The 19145-nt window shown below is 40.8% G+C and overlaps 1 protein-coding gene across 1 annotated transcript in view; it reads right to left on the bottom strand.

The window, feature by feature from the left end:
- The window catches only part of adamts17 (ADAM metallopeptidase with thrombospondin type 1 motif, 17), a 121371-nt gene that overhangs the window by 54187 nt on the left and 48039 nt on the right, over positions 1-19145 (bottom strand). Inside the window, exons 8-9 of the mRNA XM_070966639.1 lie at positions 12060-12165; positions 7322-7462 (exon numbers count right to left, since the gene is read on the bottom strand). Of these exons, the coding sequence (XP_070822740.1) occupies positions 7322-7462; positions 12060-12165 (247 nt within the window). The remainder of the gene's footprint in view (positions 1-7321; positions 7463-12059; positions 12166-19145) is intronic.

Genomic DNA, 19145 nt, shown 5'->3' with positions numbered 1-19145 from the left:
GTTCAGCCTGCTCCACTTCAGTGTATCCCTGCTGTAGGTGAACTGTGTGGGGCCATTGTTGTGCTCTAAATCTGGCTGTATCTCCTTATGGTTATGTGTCAGACCATGAGGTATCCTGCTGTGTACCCGTTGTGGTTACTAACTACTAAAGTAAAGACGTTGTCAATTTATGTCAGTATGCAGCATGCTAAAAGTAATCTAGAGTGACCAAGGTTAATATTTCTCATTTCACGTTTTGGCAAGTGTTTAGCTTTTGCCCCTCTAAAAAGCCAAAGGTTAAGACTATGAAGTCTCTCCTTTGTGCAACTTGCACTAAGCTGAATATAGATTGGGAAGAGGGTCAGCCATGGCTGATGTTATGGGGAGGCTGTAAAAGAGGTTACAGAGGTTTTTGTCTGTATTATACTGTGTGTGACCCCTTGGCAGTGCTACAAGATAACTGGGTGGATGCAAAGCTGCCTAAAACCTTGAACAGGTTTAGACATTGTTTCTTTGTAGCAGGTGGTATGGTAAGGAGAAGCTGCAAAGGTATCAAAATCTAATGAAAAAGCTGTATGATCATTGCACAGAACACCAGGTGTTTATTCCTGGAGACCACATTCTTGTCCTAATGCCTTATGTGGGTTTGCCATTTCAGTCTAATTATACTGGTTCTTACACTGTCGCAAAGAAAATTCCAGATTTGAATCAATTAATAGTACTACTAAGACTGGGATGGAAAGAATTGGCAAAAGCCACATGAAACTTGATCTATAATAGAAGTATGTTTATATGCATGTGAAAACATCAAATAATAAACAGAAATATATCAAGTTAATAAATGAATTGATTAACCAATACTAATTTTTTAACAACACTTCAGAAAAGCACAGGTGCTTTCAGACAACAAGACTGCCTACATTGGCAATAGGCCAGTTGTTGTGTTGACACTGGACCAATGATATAATAGCAATAAACACTCACTCTCAAAGTAACTTATGTACAGTTGATTGATGTAGGATTTCACTCTACAAGCTACAACCACAGCAAAGTATGAAAAGCGTATCAAGAGTGGGTGAGAAAACTGAATGGCTTTTGGCTGCTAAATTTAATTTAAAATGTTTGAAAACACTACAGGGACTCCAGTGCATCTCCACTGTGTGTAATAACATCCTGCTTTGCTCAGGAACCAGGGACAAAAGTCAGCAAGAGATTAAAAGACACAGTCACATGTTAATGACAAAATATAAATAATCAGCACTGCTAACATTAAGACAGTGAGTTTAACTTGTCTTATCCTCTCGCTCAGAATAGATCAAGTATACAAACACAAATGTCTGTCAATTTATGAATTCAGCCAATTCATTTCATTATTTACACAGAACTTCCCACTGCATTGGCTGGGTTGTTCGTTTCCCTATTCCCCTTATTGTGTCACCCCTGACAGGAATTCACGCATGTATCTAATAGAAATTAGCACTTCATATACACACTGTAAATATGTATGTATGTACAATATGATTTATATTTAGCACTTCAAATTGAATGAATGTTTTATTTGACATAAGGCAGTAAATAAGAGATGTAAAGCAGTAAGTAGTAAGTCAGTGCCTAAAATATTAATCAAAACACATGGCGTTCCCCAACTCATCTATTCCTGAGGTAACAGTCACACTTTAATGTAAGACTAATCTGTGAATTAAACACATGATTAGTTACTATATTACAGTTAGCAATATCACAGCATTACCATTTGTCTGTGGCGACCCTGTAGAAACTCTAGTATCATGTTCTTAACAGTGACATGTGTTCTAAAACAGCTTAGTCCTTTAAAATCACACCAGACCCCAATACTGTCCAGCATGCTAAATCCCCAATGTAAAGGTGTCGGGTAACATTAACATAACTAAATTGAAAAAACTGTCTGTTTCCTCAACACAAAATCCCAAACCTGTCTCACTGACATCAGTTTGCTACATCATTCCAAACTTGTAGTTACTGAATTTCCGTTTGCTAACACTAAATTCACTTAAAGTAATGTTAAAAACTAAAAACATTAGCAAGCTAATATCAGCTTGGTGCATAGTCTTTAAAGCATACAGAATCTTTTCAATACGTTCAACATTCAAGTCTTCTTTTGAAAGTCGACTTCAAGTTAAATTCATGGCTAATTTTTAACAGTAACATTATATTCGGGTCAAATGAAGCTTGGAGTTGAGAGGAGGCATTATTATGTTAAAATTAGCTTGCCACAAAAGACAAACAGCAAAAATTAAAAGCAACTATGCCTAAAGAAAACAGTACCAGGTAAGGTTATGTACGGCTATGAGCAGACAAGTTAACTCACCTTGACACAGTCTTGGTGCAACGTATCTGCTGACGTGAGTGCTGTTTGTCAGGCAAACAGGTGACAGTTCAGAAAAAAATGTCTGTTCAACTGGCTGTCAGGCTCAATCCCTCTGCTGACTCTGCTTGCACCAGCCAGAGTCTCTCTGCATGTTGAGTCTCTTTACATGGCTGTGCTCCAGCGTGACTGTGCTGCATATCTGCTGCATCTGAGATGATTCACAGGGCTGCCGCTTTGCTGATCTGATCCTTATTCCCTCCTCTTTATTGATCAAGTGGCCAGGGACATAGCATATAGTAAATGTTCAATAACAATGGTTCGACACAGCCAGGGCGAAATGACATGGAACATGTTTAGCTCTGAAAGACAACTACGCTGCTTAAAATTTCTATCTGGGTATTTTGTGGCACCAAATGTAACAATGTATGAAGTGTGAACATGTGATGCTGAAGGAACAAAAACATTAAATTGTCTTCTACCAAGACTGTTAAATCGACAACATCCAGACATTATTGTAGTGTATTCACACTTAACATGAAGCAAATTTTTTGTGTGGTGTCATTACATACAAATTGAATCCAAAGACCAGGTAACACTACTGACACAATGCAAATTTGTCAAATATGTGTCATTTGTGTACTGAGTTGAAAATACTGAACTTAAGCAAAAAAAATAGCATGTACTCTTGCGTGCTCTTTGGGGAGGACCAGGCAGAGCGGAGGGTCTTTGTTCACTGACAGACAGCAGCTCTCTTACAGACAGAGCCTGAGACAGAGCTAGAGCTTTTGGACAAATAAGCACCAGATTCTGCTTTGATCCAGAGCAGTTAAGAGCAGAAGGGGAGCTCAGAGGCTATTTTTCAAATTTCTGCGATAAAAAAGTGGATTTATTTTTACCCTTGCTTCTCAACTTGTCTGCAGCAATGAGTAATTAGTTTCTCTGTCCATGTACACAGAACGTATAGAGAGGAGTGGGTAAAAAGACGAGAGTCTGGAGGAAAACAAAACAACCAGAGTCTCTGGTGAGTGCCGAGTTCAGTCAGAGGCTGAACTGAACATAATCACACACACACACACACACACACACACACACTTACTTCTTCAGACACAGTGCCTTCTGTTGCTTGCTAGCTTACAGCTAATGTACAGCTACAGTGGCAGTTTGGGGTGAATAAACACACAGGTTGATGTAATATAGGAATAGTAATATAGTAATTAACATACCATAAACAAGTCTAATAATATAAACAGAATAAACTAAAATAATCCCATCGTCAAACTCGCGTGAGTAACGTGAGGCTAAAATTGACTTTATATTTGAGATGGCATCCATGAGAATGTAGCGAACATAATATCATATAAAAAAGCAAGCTGGAGCCACAGGAGTGCCAGGGAGTTACAGCAGTTTCAACCACTTTTCTTTTTGTGCTTTTCTGGTGTTTCTTTCGCCACCAGTCTCAGTCGATCGTACACACTTATGGATGTTCAACTGGTGAGACTAGTGATTTGCTTTTTACTCTTTCCCAGACTATTAACATAACAACATCAGGAAATCCTCTCAGCCATGGCTCCATTGTTTACACTCAGGAACAGCTGTGAGCGCTGTGCAACACGAATGTACTGCCAGTGGAAAGACCAGGTCCCCGCGGAAATAAGGAGAAGGAGGAAGGGATGCAAAGCTGGCACTCAGTGCCTGACAAGAATAAATGGTAAAAAAACATCCATACCACCCGTTATTACGGGGAACATGAGATCTCTCCTTGATATGATGGAAGAACTAACGGCGCTAACAAGACTGCAGAGGGGGTACCAGGAGTGTAGTATTGTGTGCTTCACAGAGACATGGCTGAATGAACTCGTGCCAAACTCACATGTCTTTGAATGGATTTCAACTTCAAGAAGGGGGCATAGCAATGTTTGTGAACAACAGACGGTGTAACCAAGGTCACATCAGTGTAAAGGAACAGTGTTGCAAGAGACACAGAGCCGCTAGCTGTTATCATTCGGCCATATTATCTCCCGAGGAATTTCTCAGACGTCATCGCAATAGATGAGAGATGTACATCCCCCTTTCGGCCAGTGCTCCAGCAGCATGCAAGCTCCTATATAATGTGGACCCCCCAGCCCCCCTCTTCATCTCTGGAGACTTCTATCATGTGTCCCTGTCAGCAGCTCTCCCCACCTTCACCCAGTATGTTCAATGCCACACCAGAGATGATAGAACACTGCTTACAGTTCTTCACACCTACCTCCACTGGGCTACTCTGACCACAGCCTGGTTCATCTGCTCCCTGCATGCGTACCTTCGGTGAATAAACAACTGCCAACTGTAAGGTACGTGAGAAGATGGTGTGCTTCTTCACCGCTCTTTTTCCCACCTGGAGAACACTGGGAGCACTGTGAGAGAGGTGTTTTTTTGACTTTTCCAGTGCTTTCAACACCATCCAACCATCACTGCTCAGGGGGAAGCTGGAAGGAGCTGTAGCTGTAGACTGTCTTCTGGCTGCATGGACCATCAACTACCTCACCAGCAGACCACAGTATGTGAGGCTTTGCATCTGTGTGTCTGATGTGGTGGTTTGCGGCATGGGGGCTCCACAGGGTACTGTGCTCTCTCCTCTCCTCTTCACCTTCTACACAACGGACTTCAGACAGAACACTGACAGATGTCACATCCAGAAGTTCTCAGATGATACAACCATCATTGGACACGTATCACAGGGGAACGAATTGCAATACAGGGAATTCATGACCAACATTGTTAAATGGTGTGAACTGAACCACCTGCACATTAACGCCAGCAAGACAAAGGAGATGGTGATAGACTTCCACAGGAAGGTGAATTCTTTGAGGGACCTTTGCTGTCCACTGTCACTATGGTTATCTGACCTCAGTGTTTCGGCTGGTAACATTTATCTTGGACAAGCAGCCTTTCACACAAGTCTGCAGGAGGATGCTGTAGTAACATGGCATGAACAGGGACTTTTTATGTGTCTTCTGTGACAGCAAGCACAGTACGCAGTCTTTCAGTTACTTTCTGCACATAAATGCCAGCAAGACAAAGGAGATGCTGATAGACTTCCACACGAATGTGCCACAGATGACACTGCTGGACATCCAAGGTTTGGACATTGAGATTGTGAATGAGTACAGATACCTGGGTGTTCATCTCAACCACAAAGTGGACAGGACAAACAACACACATGTCCTGTACAGAAAGGGCCAAAGTCGTCTCCATCTGCAGTCTGAGGTCCTTTGGAGTATGTAGGACACTGTTAAAAATATTTTATGACTCTGTGGTGGCATCTACTATTTTTGACACAGTGGTCTGCTGGGGCTGTGGAAGCTCTGAGAAAGACAGAAAAAGACTACAAAACGGTTCAGGAGAGCTGGCTCTGTCCTGTACTGTCCTCTGGACACCAATGAGAAGGTGGGCGACAGGAGGATAATCAAGCTGACATCCATCATGGGCAACCCCTTTTACCCCGTGCACGAGACGTTGGAGGCCCTAAGCAGCTCCTTCAGCAACAGACTGCTGCATCCACTCCATCCAAGAAGGAGCACGACTGCAAGTCCTTCATTCACAGCAGTCACACTGTTCAACTCTAGCATTGTTTAATGTAGCACTACGTTTTACATACATACTTTTTGCATTACGATGGGATTTATATTTAACATCTTGCTATTACATCCATGCAATATCTTGTGCAATAATACATATCTCTTTTTGTACTAAGCCTATGCATATATCTGTTTCTACTGTGTTACATTAATACTGTATATTTATCTGCTGTGCAATAGTACAAAACATTGCACTTGATTATCCAAATCTTACCATGTGCAATTTCAAAATCTTCCATTAGGAATATTATTTTTTAAACTCCTTTTGTATAGAATGTACATATATAGAGTTGATTTTTTTATTTATATTTTTTATTCTCTTGTATTCTTGTACTATTGCTTGCTGTCAGTAATACCGTAATTTCCATGGCAGGAGATGAATAAAGTTATAGCTTATCTTATACCTCTGTCAAAATGTAATGCTGCAGGAATGTTCTTCTTCTTCAGTCTTACAATGTTATATTCTTATATTTCTACAATGTTTTTTTTCTGTGACATTTGCAAAACAAGCAGTGAATGTTACTCAATGTTACTCAATGTTGTGGAAATTCCTTGCCAGCTGACGTGTGTGTGTGTGTGTGTGTGTGTGTGTGTGTGTGTGTGTGTGTGTGTGTGTGTGTGTGTGTGTGTGTGTGTGTGTGTGTGTGTGTGTGTGTATGGTCACATTCACTATTCAGTGCAATTCCCAAATACAATCAGATACTGGAGTGGCCTTTGCTGGGCAGAGAAGGACTGAGTTAGATTTTCCATTCTTTCACCATTATGCTATAGTTAAAAAGGCCACCATGGACTCAGAGTGGTGCAGCTTATACAGGCCCCACAGAGAGCCCTGGCAACACGCTGACAGTGTCAGCACACTTAAGGCCAGTTGTGTGGGTGTGTTAACAGAGAGGGAAAGAGGGAACGAGAGAGAGAGAGCTAGGCACTAATGTGAGCTTGGTTTATTACTCAGCATTAAAGTGAGGAGATGGCAGCAACTACATTTAGCAGGTTAATTCAAAGTGAGTCCTGCTGCATCCTGCTGTGATTCTAAAGATGTAAACTCTGAAAACAGTCTTTCTCTGTTGTTGCTCTAACCATCAGGAGCTAATCCTGTTTACAATATTGCTAACAGGATTAGACATTAATGGCTTTTCATTTTTCAGTTTCTGTGGGAGCATCAAAAGGACAAATTTCACAAATATTTGAATTGAACAATTGAACATGATTTCACGTCATGTAGGATCCACATTTGCCCATCCGTGAACATGTTAAAGAAATCTCATGACACAAATCACCAGCTCAGTCATGATTGTACTTCCGCTCGCCACTGGCCACACCAGGGAGGGAAAGACCGACAGTTCAACTGACTGCATGGGTTTAAAAAACATCTCACCTTAGGAAGTTCTCCAGGTCATCACGGCTGCAGGTGGACCACGACAGGTCGCTGGGGTTACGTCCTTTCACCCATTCGCCTGACATTATGTGAGAGTGACCAGTGCAGGTGGCGTGGTCGTCATCATGGCTCATTCCCATACTGAAGACAGGACATGGATACATAGATACTGTCACAGAGTAGTAGAGCTGGTTCTGAAATAAGGAAAGGAAGCTCTGACAAGAAGGAACTCTTACCCAAAGTGCATCTGTGCACACACAATGCATGTCAGTGACAGAGACACAAATAGAGACCAACAGGGGAAGGAGTGTATGTTGTAACAGGGAGGACTTGCAGGACTCACAGTTACTCTGTGTGTGCGTGCGCGTGTGTGTTTCCACCCAAAGCCATGACCTACATTTGCAAATTAAAAACAACATCCTAGTCTCAACTCCAGGCACAGACTCAGAAACTAATAAACTACGAGTGCAGACTCCTTTCCCCTGGTTGAAATAAAAGCAATATAGAATTACATTTCAGGACTCAGACTTGTCCTTATCCACTGCAGAGGATAGTGCAGTGCCTTCAGAGCAGAGGGGATAGATCAGAGTCTGAGAACTGTCCAACTGGGCCAGGACCTTTAAGGCTAGAGCAGACGAGCACATTATCTTCAGCAGGCCACTTGATATTAAATATATACTGTTTATCCCAACTGATCACACAACACAGCACAACACGTCCACAACCACTGTATGAAGATAACATTAATGAAAGCATGTCATGTAGCCAGGGAAGTAACCAAATACAGATTAGTCAGCACCACTATATCCATAGATATGTAAACAATAATCACTACCACTATGCCAACCTTTGTGCAAAAGCTTGCCTCATTTCCAAACATAAGATGGTGAGCAATCAGTCCTGCTATGGTGACATTTAAAGGTCTTGTGGACATTTCTTAATAAAACTGTCTGGTTATACACAAACTCTGATGCGTTTGCATTTTTAGTTTGGTTTTAGTCGGGTTTAATTCGGGATCGCTCTGCTGATTAAGAACTGTTCAAGAAGCAGTCTTATAATAAGCGATTTGCACATGCTGTGTGTAATTTTCTGCAAGAATTTTTTTAACCTTGGTAACACGTGTGCATCAGCACATGTTTGCAGGGATTTTCACAACAGAAAGTGAAAAGTAGTTAAAGCCTGCTGTTTTTGCTCCTCCATGTACTTTGGAGTTTCCTCACAAGTGAGTGATGGCCCACTACACACAGGACGCTGCAGCAGGTGATTACAACTACCCAGCACATCAATTGTACCCAGCTATTGAACATCAGTGACATCAGTCAAATGAGGTGTCTGCCCAAAGGATGTTAAAAGACGATACTTACCCCAGCCTGTTAGCCCTGCTGCTGCTGTCTGGCAAGCAATACTGAAGCATTTGCTGCCATACCATCAGACTACAAAGCAATTTTCTTTCCTCAATTCATCCTCTGCACTCCACAATAAACAGTAGTTTATTCATTCATCCATTTACATACTTTTTGTTTTGTGAGTGGCAAAAAGAGACAACAGCTTGCATTTCGTTGTAAAGTCTTGGGCTGTAGAGTGACAAATAAATGAATCTTGTACCTTGGATTGAGGTGACAAGAACATGTTTTTACTGCACTGTGCTGTTCTGTAAACACATAAGGGGATGACAGGTTGACATCACCACAACACTTGTCAGTCCCTGTGACATCAAGTAAGCCCTTGGACTGTTTGAAATAACTTTTTTCTTTTTTTGATCTGGTACGAACACACGGGTGTGATAATGATCTTGGGTTGTTTTCACACCTGTTTGGTTCATTTCAAATGGACTGCGGTTTGTTTTGGCTCATTTAAGCATTTAAGGTTTGAAAACTGTCATTTGAAATATCTGATGCAGTTTTTTTGTGGTGTGAAAGCAAAGCAGGCTGACCACAGACTGTCGTGCCAGTAGAGATGTGATGTGATGGAGATAAAAGTACTGACATTCATCTGCTGACCATGGGTGGTGTCAAGGAAGTGATCTGTAAATTAATGGAATTATAATTATGGAAGATAATGGGTGTCAACCTATACAGCAAGACTCTGACTCCACTCACTGTGAGTGACTGGATTCGCTGATTTGGCCCACTGAATGTCTAAAGCTGATTGGTCCATTCCCAACATCCTGCCTTCTAAAAAACTGCAGGTCTCCGGCAGTCCAGTACCTTGGTTCTATCCATGGTCTCTAAACATTTTTGCAGTGTCTTTGTGTCTTTGAGCTGTGCGAAATGGTTAGCTGTAAGCATCAGTTCATGAAAATTTAGTAAATACAATAATCCACATTGTCAACTGAGGTTATGGGGGTAAACTGCCATTTTCTTTTACACTGCTTCATCCTGTCCTGCATTAGCTTAGTGAGTTTGATTTCGTAAATGTAACACTGCTTCCATAACGTGCATGTACATGGACAGCAGTCAGTCAGTGTGTGTGCCAGCTCATTACCTTTCCTGGCCCCCAGAGCTGGAACAGAGCGCTCGATGAAAACTGTGATAACTCCTGAGGGGCCTGGCACAGTCACAAAGCTGCTCCAGAAGTTCATACACTTTGGCATGATTTTCAGGTGAATTTGGCATTAGCTCTGTGTAACTGGGCTGTCAATGAGGGCTTTATGTGCAGGCTTCATCTTTACAGCTTTAACATACATCTTACCACTGCACACAGAGAAGAAATGTCTAAATATCCTGATCTTGGCTCAAATGGATGTCCCAGTCACATTCTGCCTTCACTGCAAGTATTTTAATCTTGTGTATTCATATCTGCCAAGTGCAGAACTCATATTTATAAATAAACAAAACAATAAAATGAAAAAGAGTTTCAATTCATTGGCAATATTTTTCTCCAACCTAACTGAGAGAGCAATGTTTGAAAAGAGTTCTACCTTTGTTTGTCATAGTTCTGTTTGACAGCAATGATACAGCAGAGAAAATATGTCAGACTGCAGATGAAATTAACAGATCTCAGATTTTTCTTAAATTTAAACAGTTCAGCTTAACCAAAATGCTCTGAATATCATGAGAGATGATTCTCACCCAGAGACTGGCCCTTAATGTCCTCAGGGAGGAGGATGGACTACTCGATTTTAAATCTGACTCATTCAAAAGAAACACAGTACATTTCTATTTGAATGGCTTTACTTTATACTTTATGTTTTTTTTCTGTAATTATTATGGTATTTTGTATTTTTAACACTCATATGATGGTTTTATTATTGTCCCATCTGTCCTGCACTTTAAGCTCACCATGGCCACCAAGTTATTCACAACCCTTGAAATGACAGTAAAGTTAACTCATTAACTCAGCTCATGTCAGCTCATCTGACAGCTCATCAGCAAATGGAACTAACTCAGTCATCATGTGACTGAAAGTTCATGACATGATGACAGATGGTTGTCTATGGATCTGACTTTCTCACATCACACACCAAAGACTGTCTTTGAACTGAGACAACAGTGCCTCCTTACAATCCCTATTCCAAAAAAGCTGGGACATTGTGTAAAACATAAAGAGCATGTGATCATTTGCTAATTAATTAAACAGTATACTGAATGTTTATCCTCATCGACTTCATTGATTTTTGTAAAAATATGCTTGTCTGTAAACACAGCTGGTTTAGAAATGGCTACATTCTGTTTATATTTGTCTTACACAGTGTGCCAGAGTTGTTGAAATTAGAAATGTGTGATCACTTGTCATCAGGTGAGCAACATTCTACACTTAAGTCATATGATGACACATGATGTTTCATTCACTGATGAAGACCATGACATGCAGTTACAAGCTCTGAAAGAGATTTTTTTTTTCCTCACATAGCATATTCTCTATAATTCCTACAACTGCACAGTGCAGACATAAAATCACAATGATGTATATAAAGATGATAACAGCACATTTATCAAATGTCTCCATAAACATGCAGAGACTAAAGAGTAAAAGGAGAAGGTCTGGATTAATAATAGAGAAAGTAGAATTCCTGGTAAGTTTGGAAATCAGTCTGTCTGATGTGTCCCACTGTGAGTCAGTGCTTATTGTCACAGCAAACATCAGTCAGGGAACTCCTCCACTGACTGTTTGTGGACAAATGCCTCAGCAGCTCAGAGTGTATCCAAATACAGTTTGCTTGTTATCCCTGAGTGAGACTCTCCAACTTTGAAAAAAGCAACTTCAAGGTGTTCCACCTTCACTTCAGACTGCTCACAGACAGCTGGGTCTGTTTGAGCTGTGGACATGGTGGAGGTGGAACAAGGGCTCTCCCAAACTGAACACTGAGCATAGTCCTGCACATGAAACCTGTTAATGTGTCTCAGCACAGGACCAGATTTCCATTTGGTACATAGATAAGGCATAAACCAACAATTTGATTTAGCTGGTGATTGCTCTTATATTTTTCATCCATGAATATAAAGCCAATGCAGAAAACTGATTCCAAATCTGAATCTTTTTTTTGTAGTTGTTGTTGACAATGTAATTGACATTTAACTTAAAGAAGCTTTTTATTAGAATAATGCCTTTGTCTTATCAAGATGGGAGGAAACTGAACTCTGACGTGAACTCTAGTATCCTCCACTTCCTCCACACTCCACTCTGCACACTTTCACAAAAATCTTCCAGTGGAAAAATGGACATTAGAGTAGCAGTACAACAAGGTGATACATTGTAGAAATACACCTTTTTCAGACTTGAGCACAGTCATACTTACTTGTGTCCCAGCTCGTGAGCAATGGTGAAGGCCAAATTGAGTCCATTATCCTCTGCTAACACACATTTTCTCTTGGCACTGCAGACACCACCCAGATAAGCAATACCTGTAAAACAATGACATAACAGTGAATTTCAGAAATAAGTTACAACTGTGTTTGACATGAATTGATAATTAAATTGAACATGCTGGGTGATACACACATGTGTGCATTAATACAGTTCCTCAAACCACAGGCTGGATGAGAAGATCAAGGTCATACGTCCTCTCACTTCCATTTCTTGGCTGTAGATAGCCCTTTTCCATAACACACAGCACCTCAACTGACAACCAGACAAAACAATGGGGACTGGATACTGTGGCTCTGTGAGGTTATAAAGCTCATTGTAAGGAAAATCTAATTATCATGTTGAGCTCTATGATCTTTAATCATATTCCCCAAAGGAATTGTTACACTTCACTTTATGATACAGAGTGACAGTGGGTAACATACATGTGTATAAAATGTAGTTGCCTTCAGATAACTTGTTTCTCCTTGCTCCATTACAAGATTCACCTGTACTACATTAGCTGAGCTCACAAGACAGTCTAACTCATCCATCTCCTGTGTTGACTCTGTTTAAAGCGTGTGTTTCAAATCATGTTAATCACAGGTTAATCCAATACAGCCAGGGCACACTATAACTTACTCAGCAGTGATGTACGATATTCTATCTTACCGGCACCAATAACACACGATTAGGTCAAACAGCAAAACAGCCTATAAACACACAACTGTATGAGCATCAGATCAAAATCAGACAACACCAGGCTGCCTACAAAGCACTGAGTTCTCATCAACAACGGTTAAAGTTACCACAGATGAGCACAATCATTTCTCTGTACAAATACATCAATTTGAGGGTCACACATCAACAACATCTTTCAGTTTACCTGTTGACATGAGTTAAATTTGATACTGCGCCGCCATGCTTTGATGGTGATTGCAAGTATAGCATGCATGCCAGTATCTTTATTAGAGTGAATCAACCTCATGCATGAATCATACATCAATAATAGCCTAATTAAATGTATGAACAATGATGATGATGACACAGAAAGATAGAAATGCATGGCAAAAATAGCATATTGCCAATAATAGAGACCCCCCAAAATTTCGCATATTATGTTTTCAGGGGAGCTCATGTTTCATTAAGGGGAGCCAAGCTCCCCCGGCTCCCCTGTAGTTCACACCCTGACTACAGGCCGATATCCAACCTTCCATTCATCAGTAAGATACTGGGAAAGACAGTTTCAGTGCAAATTAACACCTTTCTTAAAGAAAATAACATTTTGGAGGAATTCAGTCTTTAGAACAAAACACAGCACTGAAACTGCTCTGACTAAAATAATCAGTGACCTCAGACTAAATTCAGATGAAAATAAGATCTTAGTTCTTGTGCTCATGATATCTTAATTAAACGCCTTGAACAGTGGTTCATTTTTCTGACTGTGTGTTAAACTGGTTTAAAACACACATCAAAGGGAGAAAGTTTTGTCAGTCTTGGAGATCATGTGTCTGAGAAACACAACAGCTGTTTTGGGATTGCACAAGGCAGCTGCCTCGGTCCATTACTGTTCTCACTATGATGATAGACAGATGATACACAACTGTACACCTCTGCTCAACCAAATCAAGCTGCAGCTATACACTACATTACTAACTGTCTTTGGCAATAAATAAATGGATGACCAATACTTTCTTGAAGTTAAAATAGGACAAAACTGAAATCCTACTAGTCAGTCGTAAAACTTAGAGAGAAATGGTATTCAATAATCTGGGGAAATTAACTCATTAATCTGATTTAATCTGAGGTTAAATGCTTTGGTGTCATCCTAGACTCAGATCTAAGTTTCAAGTCCAACATCAACAAGGTGATGAAAACTTCATTTTTCCACCTTAGAAACATAACTAAGAGTAAGACCTCTTATAAATCAAACAGATGCTGAAAAACTGATTCATGTCTTTATTTCAAGCCGACTTGATTACTGTAACACACTTTCTACTGGCCTCCTGAAAAACACCACTGAGAGACTTCAGCTCTTTCAAAACTCTGCAGCTCGTCTATTAACCAGAACCAAGAGGAGAAAGCACATTAGTCCAGTTTTAGCTGCTCTGCACTGGCTTCCTGTAACACTCAGGATTGATCTGAAGGTCCTCCCCCTCGAACACAAAGCCCTTAGATGAGGACCAAGATACATCACAAATCCCTTGTTTATTATTTGCCTTCAAGAACACTGTGATCATCTGCTGCTGGTCTACTGCAGGTTTCCAGCAACAGTTGAAAGAAAATTGGGGTTGCAGCCTTTGTTCATTACACCCCAAAGCTCTGGGACACACAACCTACAGATATCAGGCAGCCAGCTCATTGGATATTTTCAAAAGAAAGCTAAAAACTTATCTAGAGGAGAAGATTGCAGTGGAGATTGTAATGGCAGATTGTAATCTTCAGCTTCCTTAAATCTTGTGTTTTGTTCAGACTGGCTTTGTTTTTTCATGCCACAGAGCCCACTTCTGATCTAATTAAAACCTAATATGTAGAAAAGCATTGCCGTAGTAAACACTTCCCTCACAAACTGGGCTGCACAACTGATGAAGGTGACAAGGTACAGAAATCACCATGAGGCCTTGTTATTACACCAAGGTTTTAGGTTTTATTACATGTATAACAAATGTATTTTTATCATGTTTCATCATCACAGATAATGGAAGTACCTGGATGGTGAAGCTACATGAAATTGTGAAGATCAGTTAGACCCCAAAGGTGTTGGACCTGTTATGGTGTTAGACCTCTCTTGAACAAATAAACTAAAACTCCAATAGCAGAAATACAAACAGACTTGGTGTTTGGGATGAGTAGCACTGTGTAAAAAGTACAGTTAATACAAACATAGAACATATGAAAATTCCTCCACTATTGAACCATGTTTTACAGCTGGGCTCTCCAAGCACCCAACAGTACTTAAAGATCACTGTTGTGTTCCTTCTCAACAATCTCCACCCCTGGGATCAGAAACAGTCCCCATGTAGTACTTCTCTGTTGCCCCGATGTGTAGTAACATCTGCAATGAGGTCCATGTCAGCCTCAGCTCAGTCAACAGCACAGCTTTGGAATCTACACAAATTCACCATAGCTTTGCTGTAACCCTTTTAATACACATCTGAACTTTTGAACCCCCTCCCTCAGATAAACAAATAAAAGTGCAAGGACTAATGATGCCTCAGATACTGTAGAAATGTTGAAATGTACCTGTAGAAATCCATCCATCCATCCATTTTCTATGCCGCTTATCCCTTTCGGGGTCGCGGGGGGGGGCCGGAGCCTATCTCGGCTGTCAATGGGCGGGAGGGGTACACCCTGGACCGGTCGCCAGCCAATCGCAAGGCACATACACACAACCATTCACACTCACACTCATACCTAGGGGCAATTTAGAGTCACCAATTAACCTAATGAGCATGTTTTTGGTCTGTGGGAGGAAGCCGGAGTGCCCGGAGAGAACCCACGCATGCACAGGAAGAACATGCAAACTTCACACAGAAAAGCCCGACCCGGGAATCGAACCTGCGACCTTCTTGCCGTGAGGCATGCGCACTACCTGCTTATCTTAATCATGTTCTTTAGAGACTGAACAGATCTGTGACAAAGAAATGGAATGAGAAAACACCAAAACTCTAAAATTAAGCTGATATTACATATTTGTGTAATATTATCAGTATCAAGTACTGCCAACAGACATTTGAAAGCAGGCTGACTGCTCAGGCATACATCAGCAGCCAAAAATGTTTAAAAAACAATCAATCAGGCTTTCACCCAGGAATGCTCTGAAGTGAAAGTTAGATATCTCCATGTGTCAGTGCACATGCACGCACATACAAGCACATGCACACACACACACACCTGCTTCCTGTCTGCCTCTGGAGCAAGGCCAATGGAGGCTCATTTGACAGCCATAAATTAAATAACTGATGAGGATAAGACAATGAAAAGCCAGTTGAGATTATGGGAGAAAAACAATGACAGAGAGAGAAGAACAGACAGCCAGAGAAACAGCAAGATCAAATTTTGTCTTTATCAGACAATACAGAAAATGCACGTTTTATTTCACTTGTGCATGAAGCCTCAGGATTCAGGTCTGTATGAAAAGGCAGAGGCAGGCAGAAGAAACACGGGAAAAGTTGGAGAAGCTGCCATGACTGTTGGCCTGTTAGATACAGTCACAAATCTGCCACAGTCAGGATCAGTCCCAAGCTCCAGTGACTGTATACTGTCTAAATATATAGCGAGCAGAGACACTTATCTGAAGCAGTTAGTTGTATTTGTCACAGTATATCACTTGGGTCATAATTCAATGGTCCATTCATCTCAATTTGTTTTCTGGAACACAGCAACCTGGTGTGTAGTTGTCGCTCTCGTCTTCTGAAGGATATTAGAACAGGCACTGTTTACCTGTTCACACACAGTGTTCATGCCAGCCTGATGTGCAGTGATGCAGGGGGACTTTCTTAAGGGCAAAGTGTCCTTGGACAAGATACTGACCCCAAATTAGCATTATTATTAAAAGCATTATATAAATGCAGTCCATTTACTATTTCAATCCAGTAGTCTATAAACGCTGGGCAGAACAGTTCACTCTCTGCTGCTCTGTTCACACAGCATTACCACAGCTATTGTGATAATATACTGCAGAACAGCAACCCAATCAGGTCTGGCTTCCGAGGAGAAGCTAAAACACTGTTGAGTGTTGAGTTCACTGAAGCCACCAGTTTTCTGTAGCCAGTGTTGCCTAAGGGCTGTGTTCACACAAACATAAGCACTATGAGAAGACAGGCCTGCTCCTCATTCATTTTAGACAGGATGACCCTGACTTCAAGATATTGTAGTAAAAAACAACCAGTAGGCGAAACTCGAGGCAGCATCTCAACTTTGCATAGTAAAGTCAAGATGTCTTTTGCAGTCTCAGCACAGAATGACTTAAAATCTGAATTAGCCTGTTTATGACTGTTACTGTAAGTTTAGACTATTTACTGATGCTGTTCTTGTTCTCAGGGTTGTTGAGACAACTACTTGAAGACAAAAACTACAGATATGAGAGTGTGGTTTTGAAAATAAGCAAGGTGTGGCATCTTTCTCTCCCTCGTTTGACACTAGATTTCAGCATGAATGAAATCTAGTTGCTATTATCTTGAAGGGAAGTGTCCTATCCAGCCTTCTATTTCACGTCAGCCCATTTCTCAACATGGACATTAATATAAAAAACTGTGACAAAACAACTGGATTTAGGCAGAAGTTGTCTTCTCACATTCACAGATGACCAGAATCTGTTGACTAAATTGAAACAAATACATCTGCTCCTAAGAGCTCTTGGTAGGAGGATTTTAATGTTGTAATGCTGTGACATTTTGAGGAAAGGGCTCATCCTCAGATTTCTGATGAATGGAGTCGTCCAAGAGTCGATTTTGAACAATGACAGAAAAATAAGTTTCTTGCCCATAACAAACATTTTCATGTTTCCACTTCCTTCCACATTTCCATATAAATACTCTAGCTAGAGTGTGGGTTGCCAGATACACTTAGCAAGTACAATCTTTGGCAACCTCACTGTAAGGACCAGAAGCCAGTGCTGTTCCTCAAGAATTTACGGGTAAAATAACCATGTAGGAAAGTCTGTTTTTGAATAGTCCAGGAAATTAAATAGCAAACAAATGAAGGTATTTCATCATATTGATGCAGATCCACTCTCCATAAATCTGCCCTGCTCAACGTATGTGTAGACATGGGTTGGCAAATCACAAGCTTCTAAGGCTGGATGATCAATTAATATCTGTTCCAATGTTCTCTATATCATGTGAGTAAACAAAACTATACTATGTTAGGATCTTCTTTCTCTTTCTGGATGACAGCAGAGGCGGCTCATCTGTCCAGGATGGTCCTTTGTCACTCAGTGTGCAGCATCACTGCACAGAGCAGAGGCTGAACCAATCTCGATACCCGATGTTAGCAGGTTTCCATTAGGCCTAAATGTATATAATGCAACACAAGAAGTTCAAATTCAGCTATCACTCATGTATGAAGATAGCTACACCATCACCTGCACTATTTTCCTGGTCAGTCAATAAGTAGACAAATGTGGCTACATGTATTTCCCTCGATGGATCATGTCCTACAGGCTCCCACCTGTGTGGCAAACACTGATCTCGTTCTTCTCAGCTGTCAATCAGTCACTGGTGGTGACACAGACTGAATTCTCTCCACACTCTCCTTGAAACAGAACTGACTAAGTGGAGTGGATATTGCTCCTGGAGCCGGGCTGCCATGTTTCTTGCTGCTACTGTTTTGTTGCCTGTGAGTCTGTGTGTATGGTTTAATGTTGATCTTGCTGCACATGTATGCATGCTGGGCGCACTCTTTTTATGCCATCCTTTTTATGGTTCCCTGTGTTTTGACATTTGGTTTTGTAGTTCCCTTTACTTTTTGCTTCTGGGAAACTGGAAGAAAAACATTATTAGTAAAACAAGCATTTATGTAACTATGTATGAATAAATAACTATTATCATCATTAATTACCAACTGACAAGTGAGTGACACTGAATGTCAGTTTGATGACTTGGTTGTAAATGCAGATGACAAAGTGTACCAGTTTGAAATTACTGGAGACCACAGAATAAATACAGTATCACATCGAATGCATTCAGCAGTTCAGAAGGCAGAGACCCTCATGAGCTCTCATACATGTCATCTAGCTACAGCACTGCGCAGAATGGACCATTTAGTAAAATCCAAACATGGTGGTTTTGGATTGGACTGGGCTCAGGCTAAAGCCCTCTTCAATGGAAACATTTCGGGTAGATGAAAACAGATGTTGGCCTGGATTTGGACGTGTTTTTTCCTCTTCACTGGCTTGCCATTTTACAACTATGCCTGCTTAGTGAAAGGCTGCAATTACGTGTGTATAATGTCTATGATCTCAGACAATTATAGGAAAGAAATGTTGATGTTTTTATTCAAATAATGCAAGTCAGAAATATTTGTTTTTCTGCTTTCA

The sequence above is a fragment of the Chaetodon trifascialis genome, chromosome 1 (genome assembly GCF_039877785.1).
Source record: "Chaetodon trifascialis isolate fChaTrf1 chromosome 1, fChaTrf1.hap1, whole genome shotgun sequence".
NCBI lineage: Eukaryota > Metazoa > Chordata > Actinopteri > Chaetodontiformes > Chaetodontidae > Chaetodon > Chaetodon trifascialis.
The sequence above is the reverse complement of the archived record's forward strand: the minus strand, read 5'-3'. Positions and strand labels throughout refer to the sequence as shown.